At 37.3% G+C, this 27,285-nt stretch overlaps 1 protein-coding gene across 3 annotated transcripts in view; it reads left to right on the forward strand.

Moving 5' to 3' along the window:
* Positions 1-20,510, forward strand: part of NDUFS1 (NADH:ubiquinone oxidoreductase core subunit S1) — a 29,371-nt gene extending 8,861 nt beyond the window's left edge. For all 3 annotated transcript variants that reach the window (XM_028509058.2, XM_036022994.1, XM_036022995.1), the window contains 11 exons: positions 2,333-2,467; positions 5,033-5,147; positions 6,341-6,486; positions 6,778-6,906; positions 8,328-8,457; positions 10,736-10,896; positions 15,127-15,281; positions 16,766-16,941; positions 18,196-18,330; positions 18,431-18,503; positions 19,442-20,510. In XM_028509058.2, the coding sequence (XP_028364859.1) occupies positions 2,333-2,467; positions 5,033-5,147; positions 6,341-6,486; positions 6,778-6,906; positions 8,328-8,457; positions 10,736-10,896; positions 15,127-15,281; positions 16,766-16,941; positions 18,196-18,330; positions 18,431-18,503; positions 19,442-19,533 (1,447 nt within the window). In that variant the 3' untranslated portion in view covers positions 19,534-20,510. The remainder of the gene's footprint in view (positions 1-2,332; positions 2,468-5,032; positions 5,148-6,340; positions 6,487-6,777; positions 6,907-8,327; positions 8,458-10,735; positions 10,897-15,126; positions 15,282-16,765; positions 16,942-18,195; positions 18,331-18,430; positions 18,504-19,441) is intronic.
* The last annotated feature ends 6,775 nt before the right edge of the window (positions 20,511-27,285 follow it).

Raw genomic sequence — 27,285 nt, forward strand, 5'->3', positions numbered from 1 at the left:
GTCTTCATTTAAAAAAAATTTATAATCTCTTCATTGTATATTAAGTTTTTAACTGTGTGGATATAGCATACTTGATTTAACCACTTCCTATTATTAGATAGTTTTTTCTATTTTTGTAATTATAAATCTCTGATAAACATTGTTATTCATAAATTTTCTTGTATGTCTCTGATTCTTTTTTGATTAAACCAAGAAATGGAGTAAGTAGGTGCAACAAGTTTGAATATTTTCAAGGTTATAGGAACATATCAAATTGCCTCTGATTTTAAGCTTCCTCCACAAAATACATGGGATTTTCTGAAAATTCCAGGGGTTAAGCCATGTATTTATGAACACCAAAGGAGTGGATCGGGGGAACAGTGCATAATTGAGATGTTTAAATCCAGAGTTTGTTCCCATCTCCTGTTGTCCCATGGGTCTTGAGACACTGTTCATTTTTCTTAAATCTTTTTTTTCTTTTTGTTCTTCCGATTGGATAATTTCTATTCATCTATCACCAAGCTTATGCATTTTTCTTTTCCCATTTTGAGCCCTTGTAGTAAATTTTTTATTGCAGTTATACTTTTTTTTTTTAAATTTATTGATTTTAGAGAGAGCGAGGAAGGGGGAGAGAGAAAAAAACCATTGATTTGTGCCCTGGCTGGCGTAGCTCAGTGGATTGAGCACGGGCTGGGAATCAAAGTGTCCCAGGTTCGATTCCCAGCCAGGGTACATTCCTGGGTTGCAGGCCAGAACCCCCAGCAACCGCACATTGAATGTTTTTCTCTCTCTCTCTCCCCCTCTCTCCCACTCCCTCCCTTTCCTCTCTAAAAATAAATAAATAAAATCTTAAAAAAAAATTAAAAAAACAAAACATTGATTTGTTGTCCCACTTATTTGTGCATTCAGTAGTTGATTCTTGTATGTGCCTTAACCAGGGATCGAACCCACAACCTTGGCATGTCAGCCTGCCACTAACCAACTGGCCAGGGCCAGTTATACTTTTCAATGACAGAATTTCTGTTTGGTTTTTTGAAAATAATTTTTATATCCTTACTGGGACTTTTTACTTGTTGATTCATGGTTGTCATATTTTTCTTTAATTCTTTAAACATGATTTTTCTTTGAATGTATTTAATATTCTTCTTTTTATTTATTTACTTTTTTAAAGATTTTTATTTTTTTATCTTTAGAGGGAGTGGAAGGGAGGGAGAAAAAGGGAGAGGAACATCAATGTGTGGTTGCCTCTCATGTGCCCCCACCCTGGGGTCCTGGCCCACAACCCAGGCATGTGCCCTGACTGGGGACTGAACCTGAGACCCTTTGGTTCACAGGTCCACGCCCAATCCATTGAGCCCCACTAGCCAGGGCCTTGTTTTTATTTTTAAGTAAGTCTTCTTAGGAGTTACCCTTTCTGCCGAGCTAAGTGATCAGATAATGATTATGCTCAAGTGCTTTGAGCCAATAAGGCTTCCAGACTCTGCCAGTGGATCTGTGAGAATAGAGGAGCACATTCAAAGTTCAGGCTGTTTTAAATTCAGCCCAGCTTGTGCTTTCCACTGGGCACTTTGAATCTTGGTGTTATCTAGTAGCCTATGCCCTCTTTGGCCTGAGCTGTACATACATGCACAGCCTCCCCCAGGAACGTTTGCCCCAACTATGATTACAGCCTCAGGCTAGTACTTTGGCTGTCCTCAGCTCAAGGATCTCTGTGATATTCCTCCTACAGACAGCTTTGCTCACTGCCCCAAACTGAACGAGTCCTCATCGGCAGGAAAGAAGCTGCCTTCTTCACAGCCTGCCCTGCCTTGGCAAAACCTCCAGTTTAGGCTGGTGGGAGAGGGGTAGGAACACTGCCGATTTTCACTGCTCTTACTCAAAAATTTGACAGTTTTTCCATCAAAGTTTCTCGTGGTGTTGTATCCCTTTGGTAGAGTTCCACAGTACTGAATTGGTTGCTTTGTGAATTTTGTTCAGTTAAATTTTTGCCATTTGGAGGAAGGATTTGTCAAACTCCATAACTGACCAAAACCAGAAATCTCTCCCTTCCTTATTTATTTTGATATTCAAATTGTTTCTGATTTGCCTATTTGGAGCCCTTCCACTTGGCTTATAGATCAGATAACAGTTTTAAGGGCTTCATTTTTGCTTTAAAAATTTATGTCATGTGTCCAAACATAAGGGTTTTTTGTGTGTTTGTTTTTTAGCATTTTCTTTGAGTTCCATTATTTTTAGAAATTCAGGAAGGAAAGTAATTGTAAAATTTTTTGTTTGGGGTAAACCAGATGGCAGAAACTTTGTTCTTAGTCATAAAATCCAATAGTAAATAGTGTCTATGTATTTCTTTTCTCAGAAAGACTGAATCCATTGATGTCATGGATGCAGTTGGAAGCAATATTGTGGTAAGCACAAGAACTGGGGAGGTGATGAGGATTCTGCCAAGAATGCATGAGGACATCAATGAAGAGTGGATCTCTGACAAAACCAGGTATATGCTGTACTGTTTTCCTTTTGCAGTTGACTTAAAGGAAACTTTATAATTTAGTTTTAAAGAACTGTCTTTCATAGTTGCAAATTAATTAGTGAATATTAAAATATGGACTACTTATATAGAGAATTGGACAAAACTGACATTAATAGTCCTAGATCTATTGTTGGTATTCATATTAACTTGGAGAAATATTTTTTCCTTCTAAATGGAGAAATTGAAGTAGATGAAGATATGTCGGTTGGTTCATTGGAGAAAAGAAGCTAAATATAAGTTATAGTTTGTACAACATAATTTTTTAATATATTTTATTGATTATGCTATTACAGTTGTCCCATTTTCTCCCCTTTATTCTCCTCTGCCCTGCACACCCCCTCCCACCTGCATTCCCCCTCCTTAGTTCGTGTCCTTGGGTCATACATATAAGTTCTTGGCTTCTACATTTCCCATACTATTCTTAACCTCCTCCTTTCTGTTTTCTACCTACCATTTATGTTACTTATTCTCTGTACTTTTTCCCCCTCTGTCCCCCTTCCACTCCCCTTTTGATAACCCACCATGTGTTTTCCATTTCTGTGGGTCTGTTCCTGTTCTAGTTGTTTGCTTAGTTTGCTTTTGTTTTAGTTTTAGGTGTGATTGTTAATAACTGAGTTTACTATCATTTTATTGTCCATATTTTTATCTCCATTTCCTTAGATAAATCCCTTTAACATTTCATATAATAAGGGCTTGGTGATGCTGAACTCCTTTAACTTGACCTTATCTGAGAAGCACTTTATCTGCCCTTCCATTCTAAATGAAAGCTTTGCTGGATAGAGTAATCTGGGATGTAGGTTCTTGCTTTTCATGACTTGGAATACTTCCTCCTAGCCTCTTCTTGCCTGTAAGGTCTCTTCTGAGAAATCAGCTGATAATCTTATGGGAATTCCTTTGTAGGTAATTGTCTCCTTTCTCTTGCTAGTTCTAAGATTCTCTCCTTATTTTAAATCTTGGGTAGTGTAATTATAATGTGCCTTGGTATGTTCCTCCTTGGGTCCAACTTCTTTGGGACTTTCTGAGCTTCCTGGACTTCCTGGAAGTCTCTTTCCTTTGCCAGATTGGGGAAGTTCGCCTTCATTATTTGTCAAATAAGTTTCAATTTGTTGCTCTTCTTCTTCTCCTACTGGTATCCCTATAATCTGGATGTTGGAATGTTTAAAGATGTCCTGGAGGTTCTTAAGCCTCTCCTCATTTTTTTGAATTATTCTTCATTCTTTTCTGGTTGAATGTTTCTTTATTCCTTCTGGTCCACTCATTGATTTGAGTCCCAGTTTCCTTCCCATCATTATTGGTTCCCTGTACATTTTCCTTTATTTCACTTAGTGTAGTCTTCATTTTTTCATCTAATTTGTGACCAAATTCAACCAATTCTGTGAGCATCCTGATCACCAGTGCTTTGAACTGTGTATCTGACAGGTTGGCTATCTCTTCACTGTTTAGTTGTATTTTTTCTGAAGCTTTGATCTGTTCTTTCATTTGGGCCATTTTTTTTCCTCAGTGCGCCTGTTATTTAGTAAGGGGTTGAACCTTAGGTATTCACCAGTGCGGGGCAACCTAGGCCGCTGGGCTGTGACGCTGTATGTGGGGAAGGGTCCTGAGAGGGAACTATGGCACTTGCTCCGCTCTCTGCTGGTTCTCAATCACTTCCCCCACTACCCACAAGCAAAGTGAGCCTTTCTGGTGCTGATTTCTGTGTGGGTGGGTTTGTGTACGTTCTAACACCATGTGGGTCTTTCCAACCAACTCTCCTATGCGGCTGGGAGTTTGTCCTGCTGCCTCAATCCCCACAGGTGTTTTCAGTCAGTGGTTTGAGGCTTTATTTCCCCTCACTGGAGCCCTGGGCCGTGGGGTCTGTCTTGTTCCCCAGTTTATCCTCCTGGTTTATCTACATGTGAATGTGGGACCCCCGGCTCCACTAAATTCCACCTTGCTGCCAGCCACCGCCTTGCCATGAGTCCTCTCTGCCCGGCTATCTGTCTCCGCCCCTCCTACTGGTCTGGATGAATGAATGTTTCTTCTTTAACTTCTTGGTTGTCGGACTTCCATACAGTTCTGTTTTCTGTCAGTTCTGGTTGTTGTTTGTTTTTAAATTGGTGTCCTTCTTTTGGTTGTGTGAAGAGGCACAGTGTGTCTACCTACGCCTCCATCTTGGCCGGAAGTATACAGCGTAATTTTGATAAACTCTCTAGAGGTACTTGGGTTTTATAAATAAAAATGATTCAGATTTTTCAGCTGTCATATTGTTTGTATTAATAATTTTAAGATTATTCAGGTAGCTATAAGTAAGTTATCAGAAGGCAAACTTTTCAGATGGTGTTTTACTTTTTAGTTGATGTTCATAAAATACTTATTAGTTCATCTCCATAAAAACCTGGGATTGAAAAACTTGTATTAAGATATTTATGATCATAGTGGATACTTTAACCAATACTGTATTTAAATAACATTTCTTTTAGATTTTAAACTTGAAAATGATGGTTGCCTCTATAGCAAGATCCCACAAATGGTGTAATTTCTGTTATCTAGATTTGCCTACGATGGGCTGAAACGTCAAAGGCTTACCGAGCCGATGGTCAGAAACGAAAAGGGGCTTTTAACCTACACCTCCTGGGAGGATGCGCTCTCTCGTGTAGCTGGAATGGTAAAACATGGAAACATGGAATGTATAGTATTTGTGATTTTCAAAGGATATCTTTGCAGTGAAGAAGGGATATATTATTTCTTCACTTCTTTGCTTTTACCAAGATTATCTTTGACAGACATTTATTGAGAACTGTGTGCCAGATGTTATGCTAGATGTAGGGATATAGAGATCGCTCACCTCTCCCACAATCTTGAAGGGAAAGATGTATAATTAGGCAGTTACAATGCTGCTTTGGGTAGTTGTGCAGGAAGTGGTGTATGAAAGAGCATGTAGGAGGGGTGCCTAACCAGGGCTGGCATATCAGGGATACCTTCCTAGATAAGGTGACTCCTCAGGCAGAATTAAAGAATGAGTACTGGCTTGCCAGAGCAAAAAGAGAGGGAATGGCTTTCCAGTCAGAAAATGACAACATACATAAAGGGATTGAGGGAATGACAGATGCTTGCAAAGAAGTTGTATTTAACTGCAACTCCTTGTCTTTATCCTCCAGACCTCATTTTGAGACTCTTTTGTTCCTAATTTAAAACAGCTTCTCTCCAAGCTGGTGTTGTTAGCTTTGGCACCACATATACCTCTGCTTCTCACTTTTAGATTAATCAATAATGGGTGTAAAATTTTTTTTTATTAATTCCCACCTGAGGATATACTTAATGATTCTAAAGAGAGAAGGAGGGAGTGAGAGAAACATCAACCTGTCGCCTCCTGCACACACCCTGACCATGAGTCAAAGCCACAACCTTTTGGTGTGTGGGATGACGCTGCAACCAACTTAGCCATGTGGCTAGGGCTGGTATAAAACTTTTTATTAGAAGTTTGTTTCTGGCCCTGGCGAGGTAGGTCCATTGGTTAGAGTGTAGTCCTGATACACCAAGGTCGTAGGTTTGATCTCTAGTCAGGGTGTATACAAGAATCAATAAAGAGTGCATAAATAGGTAGAACAATAAAAATCTGTGTTTCTCTTTATCTCTTCTCCCTCCCTCCCCTGCTTTCTCTCCCACCCCTCCTTCCCCTCTCTAAAGTAAAAAAAAAAAGAGTGTATTTTTTTCTACTTGAAAATGATTAGTTTGTTTGTTTTTTAGTTTATTTTTTAGTTACAGTTGAAAGTGATCATTGTTTTATTTTCTGAATAATTCATTGTGGTCTTTGCTGGATAAAAACTTCTTGGTGATATCCTTTGCATTCATTTCTAGTTGCAGAGTTTTCAAGGCAAGGATGTGGCAGCAATCGCAGGTGGTTTGGTGGATGCCGAAGCCCTAGTAGCTCTCAAAGATTTGCTTAATAGAGTGGACTCTGACACCCTGTGCACCGAAGAGGTCTTCCCCACTGCAGGGGCTGGGTGAGAAATACGAACCTATCATCCTCCCTTGCTCTCCTCTCACCTCCGCTCTCCTCCCTTCCCCTCCCCCCTCCTCCCTCCCCCTCCCCTTTTTTGTTTTCTCTCCCCTCCCCTCCGCTGTCCCTTCCCTTGGTATAAGCTGACACATCTATAGTATCAATAACTGAAATGTGACAACTTGGGTTCTCCAGCATGCCCACCAGTTTATTTTCACATGTAGGCCAGAGTCAGACCAGGAGCTCCTGGAGAATCCATTAAAGTAAACTTGTATTTTTAATTTTGTGTTTCTAGTACAGATTTGCGTTCCAATTATCTTCTTAATACTACAATTGCTGGTGTGGAAGAGGCAGATGTTGTCCTTCTGGTTGGTACAAATCCACGTTTTGAGGCACCACTGTTTAATGCTAGAATTCGGAAGAGGTTAGTAATAATATTCTGGGTTTAAAAATATATAATTATTTTATGTATGATAAATTATTATTTTAGTTGATTTCTAATAATGTTAGTGGGAGTAGAACTTCAAAAGATTGCCCTGGTGGGTGTGGCTCAGTGGACTGAAAGCCAGCCTGAGGACCAAAAGGTTGCAGGATTGATTCCCGATCAGGGCACATGCCTGGGTTGCAGGCCGGGTCCCGGGGTGGGGGCTTGTGAGAGGCAGCTGATCAATGTGTCTCTCATGCAGCAATGTTTCTCTCCCTCTTTTTCTTCCATATTTCCTCTCTAAAAATAAATCAATAAAATCTTTAAACAAAATAACTTCAAAAGATTATTTTAGGACAGTTTCTAACAGGTCCATTCCCTCCCACCCCAATCTTTTTATTTTGTCTCATTTATAATAATTCAAGATGTTTGAAATAGTTTCTGTATATACTGTTTTTTGTAATACTCTTCACCCAGATTAATGAATGGTAGCATTTTGTCATTTATTATTATTGTTCTGTGTATATATGTATGAATGTAATTTTCTGAATTATTTGAAAGTAAGTTGTACACATTGATGCCCCTTTATCCATAAAAACTTCTGTGTGGATTTCCCAAGAATAAGGGACATTCTCTTAAATAATCAAGTACTTAGTATTATTACAGTACTACCTAATCCACAGTTTATATTCAGATTCTACCAACTTTCCCTGTAATTTCTTTTAGAAGAATTTTTTTCCTGCCAGAATCCAGTCTGTAGTCACACATTATAATTAGTGTCATGGCTCCTCAGTGCTTTTATTTTATTTTATTTTTTTGAGAACAAAGGCCAGTTATTTTGTAGAATGCATCTTGATTTTTTTATATCTTAGAGATGTATGAGTAGGTCAACCATATAATTTATTGTCTAAACTGGGACACTGTTGAGAATGAAACGGGATCGTTAATTGCTCCAGGGTAACAGCTAAAAACCAGCACTGTCTCAGACTACTCAGAACATGTGGTCACCACATTTATAACTATTTCAGGGGGAGGGTCCATACTTCTATGCCATATAGATTAAATATGAATCATATAGCTTGCTTTCATAGAATATGTTTAAATGACTTGAGTGACTAATTAGGAGATAACTTATATAAATATGGAAAAATAAACACTATGGATTATTCTGAAATTAAAGTCTTTGTTTATAGCTGGTTTATAGAGTTAGCATTTTTGCACAGAAAATCAGTTCATTGAATTACCTTTGTGTGTACTTCTGCAACATTTTATTTTGAAAGGTACACAAAAAATTGCATCTGTTAAGGTTAAATATCCTATTAGTGCTTTTATGCTTTTAACATTTTGTAATACCTAGCATTAATTAGGCCAATAACTTAGTAATCTAGTTCTAAGAAGTTTGTTGTGTTTTTTTTTTTCAGCTGGCTTCATAATGAGTTAAAAGTGGCCCTTATAGGCAGCCAAGTGGATCTCACTTACAGATATGACCATCTGGGAGATTCCCCAAAAATTCTTCAAGACATTGCTTCCGGTAGCCATCCATTCAGCCAGGTGCTCTCAAGTTACCTATATCTACTCTTGTTGATTTTTAAAAATTTCTTGTGTTTGTAATAACAATATGTAATTATCATTAAAAATTATAGGAATATAGACAAGACCATGGAAGAAAGTAAAACATTCAAAATTCCACCACCCCAAACAACTATTGATAAAATATCATAACCATCTCTCTGTTCATCTATAGAGCAAGATAGATGAGTGCACAGGCAAACAAAAAAAATGAGATGATACTGTGCATGCTATTTTTATTTACCAGAGTTTAATTTTACTTGAATTATCAGAAAAGAAATGGAAATGGAACTGAAAGGATTGAACTTGAACCTTCATTGAAGTCTTTCTTTATTTCAAGAGTTAATTATGCCTAAAGGAAATTTTACTTGACTTTTTTTATTGAGTGCTTTATTTACATTTATTTCATTGCTGTCTGTAGAATAGAGTCTTTTATTTCTTATTTTTTCAAGAGGGGCTCATCGGTGCCCTGTTCCTTGAGTTCTTGCTTGCTTGAGAATGTCTGGTATTCTGAAGAGAGCCTTAGCAGATAAAAAGATCCTGTGTCACACTTTTTTCCTTCTCTAAACTTTATAAACTAGGGTACCTTTTGTTACTACGGAAAAGCCTGAAATCAGCTGTATTTTCCCCAACCCTGTCCTAATATTTTTTCCCTGTCTAGATACTTTTTCTTGATAGTATATTCTTGATTCTACATCCTTGAAATTTAGTAACTTCACCAGAATCTGTCTTAATGGTGGTAGTTCTCTATCCCTTTTTTAGTCTGACATGGTGTGCCTTTCAGTCGGAAGATTCAGGGTTCTCTTTATTTTAGGATTTGTGTGTACCTGTGTTGGGGTGATGGTTGTTAAAAAATGTGAGGAGTTTTTCTTTTTTACGTAACAGCGGCTCTGGAGATAGGCAGTTTGACAGGTGGGGCCGCTCTCCCAGGATGTCATCAAGGAAGGAGTCTTCTTGCTCTGCTGTCCTCCCTGCATTTGATCACTCGAGTGTTTGTGTGGGCTTCTCCTCATGGTTCCAAGATGATTGCTTCATTTATAGCCTCAGGTGTATATAAGGAGAAAGGCAAGTGCAAAGGGACGAAACAACCAAGCTCTATTTGTTTTGAATAGGAAAAACTTACCATGATTACAGTAATCAAAAAGATTTTTAAAATATTTAGTATCTCTCTTGTATCTCCAGTTCTCATCCCCATGCTTCAGAAGGTGAGTAGTCTTCAGGAAAATGTGCTTCAATTATAGATTTAAATGTTTTTTATTAAATAATTAGTTCTGTTCTCTTAAGAATTCAGCGATGCAGATATTGGATCCCCTTTTCTATCTTTTCTGTCGTTTTTTTCTTTTGTTATTTTTCAGTTTGTTTTCTATAATTGTCTATAGCCTGTCTTTCTGTTCCTATATTTACAATCATGTTTTATTTTGTTTTTTACTATTTCTGGAATGGTGTTCTTACCTAATTTCTCTCCCAGTTCTTTTCTGAATATAAAAATCTTCTATTGTATAATACTCTATTATATCACTTATTTGAACTTTTTTTTTAAGTGAGTAAAGAGTATGTTGTTTTTCATTTTGTTTGAGGCTATTGAAAACTTTCTCTGAACTCTTCACATTTCTTTGGGAAATGCCACTTGCGATGAATGGCCTCCTTTTTGTAGTATGTAGGTGTGATTCTCGTGCTGATCCTTTGATTGGGGCCATTTGTTTATTGAAGAATGATACAGAGGATGGGCAGGAGAGTAAGCTATGTAGGCTACAGCTTTACTTCTAGTTTTTTCATCCTCCACCAAATCTCTAGTTTCCTTTGCTCTTGGGATGCACTCCCTCTTATTTTTTGGCATTCAGGAAGTTACTGCGGTTGAAAGAAAACTGCATTGTGATCTGGTGATCATTGCTTTTCCCACTACATCCTCCCTGTCTGGAGCGTGGTACCTTAGCATGGTTTCTCCTGTTACATAGTACCACCTGAATCTCTCTAGGGAACATTCCCCCAATTTTTCTGGGACCTACCCATAGTCATTCTGACCAAAAGGTATTTGGCTGGGATTTTGAAGCATTGGGATCCCCAATGCTTACTTTAGAAAGTCTGTTTGATCTGGTACTTGCTTAACCATTTCACATAGCACTGGCAAGATGTTTTTATTAAATGTGGTATATGCATGTCTATACATTGGCTGACTAAAACTTCCAGACAACATATTGTAGATACAGATTTGGTTAAGTTTAATTTTTGCTTTTTAATCAAAATATATTACTTTAAATAGGTCCTAAAGGAAGCTAAAAAACCTATGGTGGTTTTAGGCAGTTCTGCACTCCAAAGAAATGATGGGGCAGCAATTCTTGCAGCTGTCTCCAGCATTGCTCAGAAGGTTCGGACAAGCAGTGGCGTTGCTGGTGACTGGAAGGTTATGAATATCCTCCACAGGTATGTTGGGTATTGTTTTATATAACAAAGTTCAAGTAATTTCATGTATGTGATACATTGTCACATTTAGATTTACAAACAGCTTAATATTTAACATTATCTCAGTAGCTGGTATGAAATAGAAACCTTTACTATCTGTGTGGGAAAAACCCAGGATAATAAATAATACTAAAAATATCCAAAATAGCAGTAAGTGCTGAGAAGATCTTGAAAATCTGTACCAGTATAACTTGTTGCAAAAAAGTTGCAACAGATCTTTGATTAAATGATGAAAATGTAAGCTAACATGAGGATATATCTGAAGTAAAGTTTTTTGTTGACTATATGAATAATGCAAGTTTAAGAAAGTTTTAAATGGAAGAAAGTATACAAAATAGAAATTATTCTTATTCCACTGTTTGTAGATAATTACTGTTGTTATTTTTTATAGCTTTCTAAAAATTTCATTTAGATAGAGAACAACATTGATTTGTTGTTCTGCTTATTTATGCATTCATTGGTCGATTCTTGTATGTGCCTTGACTGGGGATCAAACCCATAACCTTGGCGTATCAGGATGATGCTCTAACCAACTGAACTATCTGGCCAGGGCACCACCATTGGTATTTGGGTGCACTTTTGTCTGGCCTTTTACTTCCTGTGCAAATGTTTTTTTAGTTATATAGTTGAAATCATATTGCGTATAAAAGTGTGTGTCCTGAGTTTGGTCGATTTACATTAACAAACAAAAATTTCTTCCCATGATTAGAAATTCTTTATAAATACAAACTGTAGTGGCTATTTCATATCATGAATAAATATATTTTAGCCATTTCTTCTTACCATGTGAATTGACCTCACCTTTATTTGTAAGTCATGCAGTGATACACAGATACCTCTGCACTTCAGATTATTTCCTTAGGGTATGTTTTTAAAAGTAGAACTGTTGGGGCAAACAGGATAAACATTTCTGAAGTTCTTTTTTTTTTTAAAGATTTTATTCATCCATTTTTAGGGAGGGAAGGGAGTGGGAGAGAGAGAGAGAGAGAAACATCAATGTGCGGTTGCTGGGGGTTATGGCCTGCAACCCAGGAATGTACCCTGGCTGGGAATTGAACCTGGGACACTTTAGTTCCCAGCCCGCGCTCAATGCACTGAGCTATGCCAGCCAGGGCTTGAAGTTCTTAATGTGTATTTCCAAGTCGTTTTAGAAAGATTGTACCATTTGTATGTTAGTGAATCAGTTTTCCCATGTCATATAATCCTTTCTACCTTAAGTATTATATTTCAGATTCTTCAGATTTTTTTAAGGATTGGGACTATATACCTTTTTAACTATAATAGATAAATTTTTGAAATTTAAAAATGTTCAAATGCATTTTTAAATATTCATTTCAATATTAATATTTCTCCTCTTACTGGTTTAATTTGGCATGGTAGATCATCATATATTTTTTAAACTTAATATTTTTAGATAGAATTTACTTTCATTGACCACTTTTAGATCCTCTCGAGGCACAATTGTTACTTTTGCGTCTGTCTTTTTAATTTTGGCATCTGTCTTTATTCATGTAGTTGTTTCTTTTTTCTGAATGAGTACTAGATTAGTAACTTTTATTTTTAATTCCTGAATGTCTGGCAGTGTTTTTCTGGGTCCTTCTCACAAAGGAGCAGTAGGTTAGGTACAAAGATCACTGTCTCTTCCTTTAATACTCAGTGTTTTTCACCCATTCTTTCATTTGATATTTGGTGAGGATCTCATTTAGTCTGTTTTGTCTCTGACAACCTGATTTTATACATGTACATGTATGTGCCTGTCTCCCTGCCCATCGTTTGGTTTTCTTTTTTTTTTTTTAAGATTGTATTTATTCACTTCTAAAGAGGGGAAGAGAGGGAGAAAGAGACAGAGAAAAACATCAGTGTGTGGTTGCCTCTTGCCCGCCCTACACTGGGGACCTGGCCCACAACCTAGGCATGTGTCCTGACTGGGAATTGAACTGGTGACCCTTTGGTCACAGGCCGGCACTCAGTCCACTGAACCACACCATCCAGGGCCAGGTTTCTTATTTTTTTAATGTTAAGAAAATTCTCCTATAATATAACTGGGTGACACTCATTTGCCATTACTTTTGCCTGGGAATATCATAGATACTCTCCTTTCTTAAATGGAAAGGAAAAAAATTTTTTTCTTAAGTTCAGAAATGCCTTGTCAGTTTACTTTTATATTGTTATTTACACTCATATAGAGGCTTCTGTTTGTTATGCTTTGGTTGGCCCTTCAGACATTTGGCTCTTTAAAAATTTTTCTTACTTCTTTTTCTATGTGTTTGGAGAAAATTCCTTAAATTATCTCCTGTCATTTTGTGAGCTTTCATTCTGGAGATCACTGACATAATTGTAATTTTTAATTTATTAACCTTGTTTTTTATTGTATTCACAAGATACCATTTTAAGTGAAAGTTCACTGTAGTGAAAACATGAAACATCTTAAAACTTTTCTTACAGTAGGTCTATTTCTGAGTAAAGCATGTTTTCTAATTCTTAGAGAATCTTTTACTTATTTATTTTTTTATTGACTGGGGAGAGAGGGAGAGAGAGAAACATGAATTTGTTGTTCCATTTATGCATTCTTTGGTTGCTTATTGTATGTGCCCTGAATGGAGATGGAACCAGCAACCTTCGCATATGGGGATGATGCTCTAACCAACCTGGCAAGGACCTAATTTTTGAAGCATCTTTCGATAGGCCCTGTAGCTCTATTGTTTACTGATCATTTTCCCAGAAGCAAACTTAGGCTTACTCAATTTGCTTTCCAAGATGAGGTGGGCTCTGTCATAAGTGAGCGTGAGTCTACCTGGATCTTTGAGAGCAAGACAGACTTCAAGGCTTAGAATGAGGGAAATTAAGACAAAAAATACTGTATACCTGGCCAGAGAGGAAAGGGGAGCTAAGTTTTTAAATTGGGAAATATGACTCTGCTACTGTTCATTTTAAAGATAGGTTTGGCTGCTCTGGGTCTTTTGCATTCCATACAAATTGTAGGATCAGTTGGTCAGTCATTGCAAAGGATTCAGCTATGATTTTTAATAGGGATCGTAGTGGGCCTAGAGGTCAGTTTGGGGAGTACTGCCATCTTAACAATGTTAAGTCTTCTAATCCATAAATTTAGGATGCCTTTCTGTTTATTAATGTCTTTAATTTCTTTCAAAGTTATTTTGTAGTTTTTGTTACACAAATCTTGTGCTTCTTTTGTTAAATTTTTGTCTAAGTATTCTTTTTTAAAGATTTTTTTAAAAGTCGCTTTTTAAAAAAAGATTTTATGTATTTATTTTTAGAAAGAGGAGAAGGGGAGGAGAAAGAGAGGGATAGAAACATTGATGTGAGAGAGAAATATCAATCGGTTGCCTCTTATACATGCCTCGACTGGGAGGCGAACCACAGCCTAGGCATGTGCCCTGACTGGGAATGGAGCTAAAGACCTTTCCCTTTGCAGGGCGCTGCCCAACTAACTGAGCCACAGGGTCGGGGCTATATCTGAGTATTCTTTGATGTGGTTCCATCAGAGAGTCTGACAGCAACAGCATCTAGTGGGAGTTGGTTTGAACTGCCCTCATCCCTTAAAAAATAGGTAAAAGACCAGTAAGCTCTATAGACAGTAAGTCCTCAGAATGGGTACTATTTCTAGAAAGAAAGTTAATAATAGGAAACTAGACCAAAGACTTAACAATTGTTCAAAGTACTCATAGTTATTATCGACCTCTCCTGTAAAAGATTTTCTGCTTATAAGAGTAATACATATTCATAGGAAAAAATCCATAAAGACATACACCATTGTACTAATTATCATTTCCTCGGAATTACAGCCTTGTGAGTTGTGTTTAAATTTATCCCTTTTGGTTTTCAAAATCGTGTGATTTTTCTCTAATTGACTATGTTTGTCTTATCGGGTGTTTTATGCTTAACTGTATTGAATAAGGATCAACTTAAAACAATTGGAATTGGTAGAAAGTTTCCAGAATTACTTTATTAAATATTATCTAATGAGGAAACAAGATGTGTCATAAACATCTTGTTTCTTTATTTCCCATTCTTAGAACAGGAGAAGATTGCTTCTGGTTTTAACGTGTTTTAAATGGGTAAAAAGGTGAGGGAAGGTTTTTGACAGCGTTGAATAGAAAAGAGCCCAGTTATAACATTTAATTTTTTATAGCGAAAACACTGCATGTATGCTAAAAATCCCTAATTTTACAGGATTGCAAGCCAAGTAGCTGCTTTAGATCTTGGCTATAAACCTGGGGTGGAAGCAATTCGAAAGAACCCTCCCAAAGTGCTCTTTCTCCTAGGAGCAGATGGAGGTTGTATCACTCGACAGGACTTGCCAAAGGATTGTTTCATTATTTATCAAGGTAGGTAGCATCTGTGACACCGGAAACAAAAGAGAATAGTACACTGCATGTATTAGAAACTGGACAGCAAGTATTTAGTGGATTGAATATTTTCTATTCAGGAGTTTCCCCCACACACCCTCCCAATATTTTTAAAAACCAAATTATAGGTTTTATTTGTTGTGTAATTGATATTACCATTAAGAATTATTACTTGATGTTATTTTTTTAAAGATTTTATTTATTTATTTTTAGAGAGGGAAGGGAGGGAGATAGAGAGAGAGAGAGAGAAACATCAATGTGCGGTTGCTGGGGGTCATGGCCTGCAACCCAGGCATGTACCCTGACTGGGAATCAAACCTGCGACACTTTGATTCACAGCCTGAGCTCAATCCACTGAGCTATGCCAGCCAGGGCTACTTGATGTTATTTAATAACAGAATTAGAAGAAACCTAAATGCTCCCAGTAATAGGAATGGATAAATTATGGTTTATTTATGCAATTAAATATTATATAACATTAAAATTCAGCTGTTCAAAGAAATAGTGCAAAAAGTTAAGAATCATGAGTCCTATGTTACAGGACTTGAATAAATTAATTATATTTAACAGTGCTACTTGGGCTTTTTATGCTTGACTCATTTTCTTGAACTCTTTCATTCATTGTAAATGTAATCAAGTTTCCCTGGAATAAATGGAGTCCAGAGATTCTTGGATATTTTACAGAGAAAAGTATTATAGAACTTCCCACTTCATTTTACATATAAACACCATAAATTTATAATAGACTTTTCATGGCACAAAAAAGCATTATGTAATAATTTGTGTCTTCAGTTTGATCAAGTTTAACCAAAATGCATAAACTGAAGTCCTATTTCTATTGTAGTTCTATCCAGAGGTAATTATTGGTGGTGGTTTTGATATGCATGCCTCATCCATTTGCCTGTGCATGTACAAACACATTCACAAATGACATCAAACTTTGTATGTTGTAAAACTTTCATTTAACTCAGTTCCACACCCGCCCCCCAACAATTTTGCTAAACTATTAATGAGTGAGAGTCTTTTAGTATACTATTTTCTGTATATGACCTTTTCGGTATTATCACTGTCTTATTCATGTGTACACTTTTTGTTCCTCCACTTTACCAAATTTCACTAATGTTCATCTGAGGTTTTCCACTTTGTAATCATCAAGAGAAATAATACCTGGTACCTACTTTCCCATTATATATGTGTGTATGATACGCATATTTGTGCATTTGTGAACAATAATCTGGGAAGATACATACCATGTACTTTAACAGTAATTTTCTTTGGGAAAGGAATTGAATTGTAGGCAAAGTAGGCTTTGATTTTTATTCCAACACTTCAGTACTGTATTAATTTTTAAAACTTAAAATTTTAAAGATGGAATTTTAAAAGGTTGTATACTGTGTTCACATAATAGTAACCTAATCAGTTTTTTACTAAAATGTGGTTTGCTATTTTCCATCTTTTCATAGGCCATCATGGTGATGTCGGAGCTCCTATAGCTGATGTTATTCTCCCCGGCGCTGCTTACACAGAGAAGTCTGCTACTTATGTCAATACTGAGGGCCGAGCTCAGCAGACTAAAGTAGCAGTGACACCTCCCGGCTTGGCAAGAGAAGACTGGAAAATTATAAGAGCCCTCTCGGAGGTATTTGTTCTTGGTGATGCTGTTAATGGGATATTTGACATGTTGTCAGAATGGCTTTCAAAGTCTAGGATGATGCAAGTCTAAAATGCAAAGATGATTTGAATATTCAATTGCTATAGGAAAAATGTGTTTTAAAAATGGGGATTTGAAATTGGTATTTTAATTTTTGACTTGTTTTTTGATGTTTCTTTTAACTCGTTTTACTGTAAAAAGAATCATCATGAGGTTTAAAATAATTGACAGTTATCTCTAAACTTTTTATACAAGGAGCAACCCAAGGAAAACCCAGAATTATCTTGTAGAGGATGGGCCCCTTGTAGTACAGGCTTACCCTGCTAGGTGAGTGTTCTAGGAACCCATCTGTATCAGTGTACCAGCTGGCATTGAGGGGCTGGGGTCAGCTTGAGTGAATTTTTTTTTGAAGACTTAAAGTGTTTGCCCATTTCATAATGGGTGATATACAGGTGGACCTGGCACACCATGCTGAGTGTTCAGCAGTTTTTGACTAAAAACAGCATGACCTCTGTGTCCCACCCTCTCTATTCACCCGATCTTGCCTCAGGCAACTTTTTCGTTTGTTGGTTTGTTTCACTGGATGAGAAAAGTCCTCAAAGGGAAACATTTTGTCAATGTGGAATAGGTGAAACAAAAAACAGTGGAAGCACTAAAAGGCTTATCAGTGACTTTAAAAACTGCTTTGAGCAGTGGAAAAATGTCTCAATGGCTGCATTGCATCAAATAGAGAGTACTTTGAAAGTGACTAAAGTTTAAACATGTAAGAATAAATACTCAAATTTTTATAAATAAATTCCTGTTTTTTGGAGGGGTCACCCCTCATCAATAACAGGTTAGTAGAAGCATTCATATTTAGCATAGCATTATCTCTTTAGTCATTTACTTTATAATCAGTCTGTTTTCTAAAGATAAATTACTAATATACTGACAGCTGTATATGGATTAGAATTTTTGACAGTTGTTTTCCCTAGTTAACTATGTGCTTAATATACACACTAATGGACACCAGTAGCTTTTTCAGCAGTACTGCATTATTTCTCGATACTGCAGTTACATATACAGGGATGAGCAACAGGTTTACAGTTGTGAATATGTGAAACAGAGTTTATACTTTTATTATTACTTATTATTGAGTTATTTTCCATATCGACCATAAATATAATTTTGCCTACCCTTGTCGTATTTGAAATTTTTAAATATTAAAGCTTTATGTCAATCTTTGGGCCTGGTATGGTACAGATTGCAGGTATAACTCTTCCATATGATACTCTGGATCAAGTAAGGAACAGATTGGAAGAAGTCTCTCCTAATCTTGTTCGATATGATGACGTTGAAGGAGCTAATTATTTCCAGCAAGCAAGCGAGCTCTCCAAGGTAAAAACTTACCTATATGCAGCTTTCATAGTAGTGTATCGTTTAGTGTAACAGAAGTAGTTTTTAATACTATTACTGACCTCCTGTTCCTTTTTTGCAGCTAGTGAACCAGCAACTTCTTGCTGATCCCCTTGTGCCCCCTCAGCTGACAATAAAAGACTTCTACATGACAGGTACACAGTTGTCAGCGTGACCGCCAAGTGTGGAAGGTGGTGGGGAATGAGGTCACCTCATTTAGCATTATGATTCCACTCTGTTAGTGGTAGTCTTTGATATTTTTAGTCTTTGAAGGTTTTTAAAACATCCGAACTAATACAATTCATATTGTCTCATTTTACTATAATTTCTTTTTCTGAAATGTAAGCAGAGTTTGAAAATTCAAGACAAATTAACAGGTTTTAAGTGTAAAATTTTACTATTGTATGTAAAGTCACTGTGTAGCAATTTAGAGAGAATTTTTCTGGGAATGTTTTCCTGAGAATTATAATAGAAGAATCAAAACACTTCGGTGGTAAAACATGTTAAATGCTGCTTCTGATATAAACTGTTAGGAATGTTTTTAAGGAATGCAGACTAACTGAAACCTATAATCCCACTATCCAAAAATAACTATATTTATTTTAACATTTTGGTCAATCACTGAGGAATATATACATAAATGGTTTATTTTAACAGAAACTGAGATTATTGAGTTAACTATGGGTTTTTTGACAGCTATTGAAATATAATTCATATCACCATAAAATTCACCCATGAAGTATAGAATTTAGTGGATTTTAGTACATGTTGTTTTTTGACTGTTTTTTTCAATAACAGTATTTTACATACTTTTTTTTTGTCTTTAATATTTTTCTATAATATGTTTACTGGTTGCATACTGACATATTGTTTGTGTATAATTATTTACTAATACCTAGGAGTGCTTATTAAAAGCATTTAGCTAATAAGGAGCTTATCTTCTGAATCTGTTGGTTGATCTCAAAAATTTACATACAGTTGCATACTTTTATATAGCTTTTTGTTGTTCCTATGTATGTGAAACAAAAACGTTTGACTATGTGCTTTTTTAAAGTTGTATTCTCTAAATGCACCTGTCCTTAATACCTTTCAGATTCGATCAGCAGAGCCTCACAGACAATGGCCAAATGTGTTAAAGCCGTCACGGAGGGCGCCCAGGCAGTGGAGGAGCCATCCATATGCTGAAACCGCTGGGAACCCAGTTTTGTCACAGACGCTTAATGGACAGTTACATAGGAGTGATCTCTTAGAGGTTTATCTCTTTAAAAGATAATTGGAATGATGTAATATTTAAGGTTCTGCCATGCTCATTTGGAAATAATATTGCAGTTATCAAAGAACTTTGAGGTTCCAAAAAATTTATGTATTGTGTGTAAACATTAAATAGTTTAATAAAACATGTATACAGATGCTCTTTTGTGTAAAAGCATTGATAATCTTTGTCATGCATACAAAGAAAATGCTTAAAATAAGAATTTTTGTTTATCTTTATAGAGCATTTATGTTTATAAATAGATGAAATAAGTTTCCATTAGGACCTCATTTTTTTCTAGTACCAAAGTAAAGATTTAAGCATTCTATCAGGCTAGGTACATAAAATATATAACCATATATGTATCTTGGAAAAGTATAATGATAGCCAATGATTATTCAGCTTTTTTCTGTATGCTAAGCAAGCACTTTGGTTTTATATGTATTTTGTTCTGTCCTTGCTCCAACCTTATGAGGTAGTATTATCTCATTTTACAGATGAAGAAACTGCAGCCCAGCGCTATTAGGGAGCTTGCCCAAATTAGGGAATTTCTGCCATAGCAGAAATATGAGACTCAAGCCTAGTTCTTTGAGGCTCCAAAATGCAGTGTTCTTAACTGAATAAATCACATAATTCCCGGCCGTTATTACATATTCTGTAGGTGGTTACTTCTAAGAATTAGTACTGAGGAAGTTAATGGGTAACATTTTCCTGTATTCTCTTGAACATGTTTCTATGATGTCATGATGGTTATGTGATGTTTTTCTTTGGATAAGAGATCTCACACACACACACCCTCTTGGAATGAGGAATTCCCAAGAGATATATAATGTAGGTGCTCATTGATGTTTTATATTCATTATATTAGCACCATGCACAAGTATTAAGTCAAATAAATTATTCCAGTAATCGACAAATCATATTTACAATTTTTAATTGTCAAAAAGGCAGTAAAGACAGTTTTACAGTTAATCTAGGAGATAATCCAAAGCTATATTAAACTTTTTTCAAAATCCATGTTCAGAATTCTTTTGTTTTCTAATCCTTATTTCTTTCTGCTTTCTTGATATAAACTCAGTTCCATCGATTGTAAGGGAAAGTCATGTCTAATATAACCTCCATGTTGGGGTCCCCCCCCAAGAAAAGCATTACTTTACCAAGGCTCAAAATAAATAATTAAATCATTTGTCCAAGGTCAACCCAATCAAGGAAATACTGCTGCTACAGACCATCCCCCAGGGTTGTGAAAATTAATTCACAAATTTATTGTTATGTGCAGAATTCTGCTTATTTTGATAAAATTTTTACCAGTCATAGTAAGATGTACTGAATCTGTTGGATCCTAACCCTCAAAAGAGCAAAAACGTAAGCTAGCGCTATCAGAAGAAGGAAAACTGTGCGCTAGTGATGGGAAGGGTAGCGGAGGAGGGTTAGCGTTACTCATGTGCGTAGAGGTGGACAGGTGGATTCTTTTGACAACGGAAAGCTTTAGCTAATATAAACTGTCAGCCTTCCTGCTGCCCAAACAAATTACCACACTGCTATTCAGACTCCCAAGGAGAGGAACTAAAGCAGCTTAGCAACCAAAGGAGTGGTAAGAGGTTTTTTTAAAAAAATGCTAACATTGTCATTCATGACCACTGTTAAAATGTCACTAGCAAAGTCATTACAATCCCATTACCAAAGGCCTGGCGTTGCTATGAAGATTATGGTTTGTGCAGAAATCAATGCTGTACGTGAGTATGGCAGACTTTTGTTAGGACATAAGGCTAATCCATAGCTAGACCTGATGTTTGTGATGGACTCAACTTTTGGAAACAAGTAGACCTGAAAAAACAAAGATCTGCTGGAACAAAAAATCATGTATGTACATATATATGGTGGCATTTTATAAAAAGATGAAGATAGCTGATAATTCCCTAATAATTTCTAATAGCTAATATTTTTAGGTATCTTAACTGTTGCATAGCGCTTTAATTAGTCTGCTTATTTAATTTAGTCCAAGAGACAAAAATATTCATGAGAAAACTGTGACTAGACTTAAGGTCTAGATTTTAAGAGAACAAGGATTTCAGAAACATACTTTTTGCTTAAAGTGTTTTCTTGTGGCCTTTTTACCACTGAAAATTTTGTTATGTTTTTGAACACTTTTTTAAAGGTTTTATTTATTGACCTGGCTGGTGTAGCTCACTGGATTGAGCTCAGGCTGCGAACCAAAGCATTGCAGGTTCGATTCCCAGCCAGGGCACATTCCTGAGTTGCAGGCCACGGCCCCCAGCAACCACACATTGATGTTTCTCTCCTCTCTCTCTCTCTCTCCCCCCCTCCCTCCCTCCCTTCCTCTCTAAAAATAAAATCTTAAAAAATAAAAAAATTTTATTTTTTAAATTAAATTTTTTTAGAGAGAGAAGAAAGGGGGGAGAAAGTGAGGGAAAGAAACATCAACGTGTGAGAGAAACACCAATTGATTGCCTCTTGAAGACCCTCAACAGGAGGCCTGACCTGGCCCATAATCCAGGCATGTGCCCTGGCGGGGAACTGAACCAGCAGCCTTTTGATTCTCAGGCTGGCGTTCAGTCCACTGAGCTGCACCAGCCAGAGCACCACTGAACATCTTTGAAGATTAAAGGTTGACTTAACTATCGCCGATTTTCAAAATCTTTGACATATTTTTTAAATAAACTGAAAGGCAATAAATTGGTATTGAAAAATATGGCAAATGCATGGTCTATGATTAGTGATTAGTTTATAATATTTAATTTGAATTGGTATGTAAAGAGATTATAAGATGAACAATTTACTACTTTCCTTCTTAGAAGCCTATAATGTTGGATCTGAAAAGGGACTGTAGAAAAAAATCTAGTATTACACATGCAATTTAAAATTGTGGAAGGGTTGCCAGTTCAATTCCCAGTTAGGGCACATGCCTGGGTTGCGGACCAGGTCCCCAGTATGGGTTGCGTGAGAGGCAACCACACATTGATGTTTCTCTCTTCTCTTCTCCTCGCTCTGAAAATGAATAAATAAAATCTTTAAAAAAAATAATTGTGGAAATGGAGACCAGAAAGAATAAGGGACGGATAAAGGGCAATTTGGGGGCAGGCTTTGTGGTTTGAACCAGCTCTTCTGACTTCAAAGCCTTAAATTCAACTCCAACACTTACTAAACATTTGCAGAGTATCTACTGTGTGTCAAGTATGATATTAAGTTCTAGGACTACAAAGAGAAATTCAATTAAATTTGTAGCCTCAAGAAGCTAACCGTGTAATAAAAGGTATGTAAACATCAAATACAGTAATGTCATAACTCTCTAACACAGCTGTGTGTATAACACAGTGTTGGCCAGGCCGGACCTGACAGAATTTTGAATTTGCTAATACTCAGTGTTAGCCATTATCTAGGAAAACAGATACATTCATATACTACATTATCCCACAAAATTTTTTTTCTTAGGTATAGTTATTTATTTAATTTAGTATTTGCATTTTTTAGACCCACCAATTCTAATTCCCAGGAATTTATCCTCAAGATGTACCAGCATGAATTTGCAAAGACATGGGTAAGAATGCACATTTGCATCTTTTGTCAGATAAATAAAAAATTTAAATGTCAGTAGGGGACTGCTTAATATTTTTAGCATAATCGTGAAATGAAATATGCTTACTTCATTTGCAGATGTTTAAAAGAATGTTCCAGGTCTCTACATGGTGAGACGGAAAGAACTCTAAGATATAATAAGAACATTAAATATACAATATTTATCTGTACCTACATATATGTTTATGTGTGTATAGAATACCTCATATTCTATATTGAGATAAACAATATCTTTAAAAACATATTAAACATGTTTTTAATAAGAATGCAGATTTTAAAAAATCTTAATTGTGGACACCTCTGGGCTCTTCAACTAGTATGAGGAGCTGCATAAAGAAAAGGATTTTACATCATTTGAAAGTTTTTACAAGAATGTATTGCTTTCCTAATTTTTAAAAAGACGTTTAAATGAAGAATATATCGCAAAACAAAACATTTAAGTTCATAAAAACTTAAAAATAGCAAGATACAAAATTGCTTACGATGCACGGTAGGCACCCCTAAACCTGTCAGCTGGGATTCCGCCCTCATGCACCCCCTCTTCTTGATTGGGGGCTGGCCTCCCGATTTCATTTAGGGATGTCCCTGCTGAGATAAGGTTTTAAAAAGACTGTGGCTTCCATCCCAGGCTCTCTGATTTTCTCCCTCTCAGACTACCACCTGGTGGCCCATGGAGAAAGGCCCCCGTCGGAAGGAGAGACCTACCAGCAACATGTGAGTGAACTGAACCCTTTGGCCCCAATTGAACTGAGGTGAGTGAAGCCTCAGCCAACAGCTTAACTGCAACCCCATACGTTTCTGAATTCCTTACACACAGAAACTAAGATGATAAACGTTGGTTTTAGGCACTAAGTTTTGGGTTATTTTGTTCTGCAGTAGGAGCTAACTAATATGTTGTAATTATAACCTAACAAAAGCACATGGCAGGGCTGCCCACATCCTATGACTAGTCCATGTCTGAGTACAAAGGCCATCTAGACTCAATTCTGAGGCTGTCACTGGGTCTGCATTGCAGCCCAACTTTTCCCTCTGCCCACTCCCTCTTTCTTCCCCTCCTTTTAGGTAGTGACCCCTGGGGGACTCCTTAGTAAATATTCTGAACTTTTTAAACTCTGCTGAGTCTGTTACCTGGGGACTTGAATCTGTGACAGCCAACTGCAGTGTCTGTGGATCCGAGGTAGCTGCTCCAACTATCCTGGCCTCAGCCACCAAGAAGTGGGTGAGGGAGAGGAAGTGTACGACGAGCACTAATGTCGTATTGACATGGCTTGGAAATTGCATTATTTCCACTCACATCCCATAAGCAAGACTTCCCAGCCACATTCCACTGCAAGAGAGGAAGGTTGGAAGTGCAGCCTCTAACAAGCCAGCCATCTACCTAACTAAGCCACACAGATTCTAAGAGAAGGTGTTTTAGTAATTTATTGCTGGGTAACAAACCTCCCCAAAACTTAGTAGTATAAAACACTAAGATATCATGGGTCCAAAATACAGAAAGAACACAGCAGAGAATATTTGGGGGTAACCAATAGGACTGGAGCAGCTCTGGTGGGAGGACTCAGTCCCCCAATAGCATCCTCGCTCACACATTTGGCTCCTGGGCTGGAATGTTGGGAAGACACGTTCAGATGGGATTATCTTCCAGAGCTTCTGCTTGTGGCCTATTCAGCATGACCGTCTCGGGATAGCTGTACTTAAAGGGTGGTTCAGGGCTCCAAGAGGAACAGCATTCCTAGAGACCAAGGAGGAAGCTGCAAGGCTTTTTATGACTTAACCTCAGAAGTTATATAGCATCACTCCCTCTGTACTTTATTAGTCAAGCCAGTCTCAGAGCCCACCCATAGTTCAAGGGGAGGAAACATACATCCTATCTTTTGATGGGAGGTGGGTCGAAGAAATAACCCCCCCCCAAAGGTAGATATGGGGGGGACAATTACTTCCTGCCATAGGCCCTGTGATAATGTACCACAGTCATGAAGAGGAAGATAGACAAAAAGAGACTATAACTAAAATGAAGTTTCTATAATATACCAATCAATCTATAAGTATTTTCTGATTACTTACCATGTAACCCAACTCGATTGCTTTTGTATCCAGTATAGAGTTGGTAAGTCCCCTTTCATATAGGAGGTAGAAGAAGGCCTTTAAACTTCTAAATATAGCTCAAGAACCTTGGCACATAGAACTGAAATGGTATTAAGGCTATTTATAGGAGGAAATTAGTCTTTATCAGGTTACTTATAGATTATCCAGCTTGGGTGGCTGCCGATGGGTAGGTGCCAGGTCCAGATGAAGTCGTCTCCCTCGTGTGACTAGTGTTCTGTAGTGTCACAGTCTGGGTGCAGTAGTGGAGCCCAGTGTCTTCTCCTCCACTGCCACTTTACAGGATTTACCATATTCCTCGTGGGACACGTAACTCCCAGCCAGACAGATAATGTACTATACATTATTAATATAAATTATTTTCTGAATTAAAAAAAGAAAGTGGTAAGTCACAAGATCAAACCAGGACAGGAACTGAACCCGTTGAGAGCTTCAAACCCTTCCAAGGCTCTGGGATTTTCCTCATGTTCCTCGGGGTAGGGTGGCCTAGGCCCATTGTTCTAGAACAGAAGCGTCTGTTTTGCTGCTGGGAAATCCTGGGATAACACTCCAAGTCTAAAAGGAGCTGTAAAGCATGACTAAATTTCATTAATTTCAATTTCCCCTGCCAAAAATAAAGGCCAACTTTTTTTTTGCCTGTTTTTTTTTTTTTTCTTTTAAGACTGGAAGCAACCTGGTTTTTATCTGAGTTGTAGCACTGAAGGTATAAAGTTAAATAGTGGAATATATACCTCCCTGTAGTTCCCAAAACCCAAACTACAATTCCCATAGAGCATAGATATTTACTGTTTGCTTAGTAGCAAGACCTAAACAGCCACACCCCTTCACGGACTGGGACTTGTTTTGTACTTGCGAACCTGGAGGGAAGGAGGTGTACCCCTGGGCAGTATAGCATTCCCCTGGGAAAGTAGGATCACTACGCCGGAACTCCTCTGTGTGTCCACACTCTGGCGTGTGACCTCTCCTTGTTTATCCTGCACTTCACTAGGACACTGTGCATGTCCATCTCTCTTCAAACCTTTTGCTCCCTAAGAGATGGGATGTGTTCCTTGCTCCCTCCACTTTGTATCCCTAGTGGTTGGCCTCTAAAGTTCTTACCCATTATTTTCCTTTCACATCATTCCCACTTACACATAAGGTGCGCATTTTCAACAGGTTCAAATTTGTCCTTGTCATCTCATGCATTCTGCACCTTTTCTTCACTGTGACCGGGTATGTAAAGTACATTGTCCTCTCGTAAAACTGGAATGATTCTCATCCAAATATGGAATATGAGGACCAATAACTTGAAAAGGAGTGATTTTAAAAAAGTATCATACCCTGAAGAAATCCATTGATTGCCAGAAAAGAGATACCTAATAATCTCTTTAAAAAATTTTTTTAAAGATTTTATTTATTTATTTTTAGACAGAGGGGAAGGGAGAGAGAAAGAGAGAGAGAAACATCAATGTGTGGTTGCCTCTCGAGCCTGGCCCTCAACCCAGACATGTGTCCTGACTGGGAATCAAAATGGGGACCCTTTGATTCTCAGGCCGGCATTCAATCCACTGAGCCACACCAGCCAGGGCACATAATCATTTCTAATAATATATTTGAATCCTGTGAGTCTACATCTTATTCCACTGAGATCTTTTTTATTGGAATTGGTTCTATTCATGTCTTATGGTTTAATTCATTAAGTTCCTGTGCAAAAAAAAAAAAAAAGCAATTTTTCAGAAGCAAAATGAAAAACACCCTATGGGGGGCAGAAAACTTTCTGGTAAGTGACACACCAAACAGACTGTTAAGAGCTTTTATGCTTTTAATACAGCAACCTGTTATTATTCCTAATGCTTTATAATTGAAGCCACCAGGCAGGGACTGTGCCTGCTCTGTTTTACTCCCTGGGCAGCACCCAACATGCTCTTACATTTGAACATTCTTACGTTAACTTGAATTAGGTCTGATCCTCAGGGCTGAGTACAGCAAGTCAACCAACTGCTCGC

The sequence above is a fragment of the Phyllostomus discolor genome, chromosome 4 (assembly GCF_004126475.2).
Source record: "Phyllostomus discolor isolate MPI-MPIP mPhyDis1 chromosome 4, mPhyDis1.pri.v3, whole genome shotgun sequence".
NCBI classification, from domain to species: Eukaryota; Metazoa; Chordata; class Mammalia; order Chiroptera; family Phyllostomidae; genus Phyllostomus; species Phyllostomus discolor.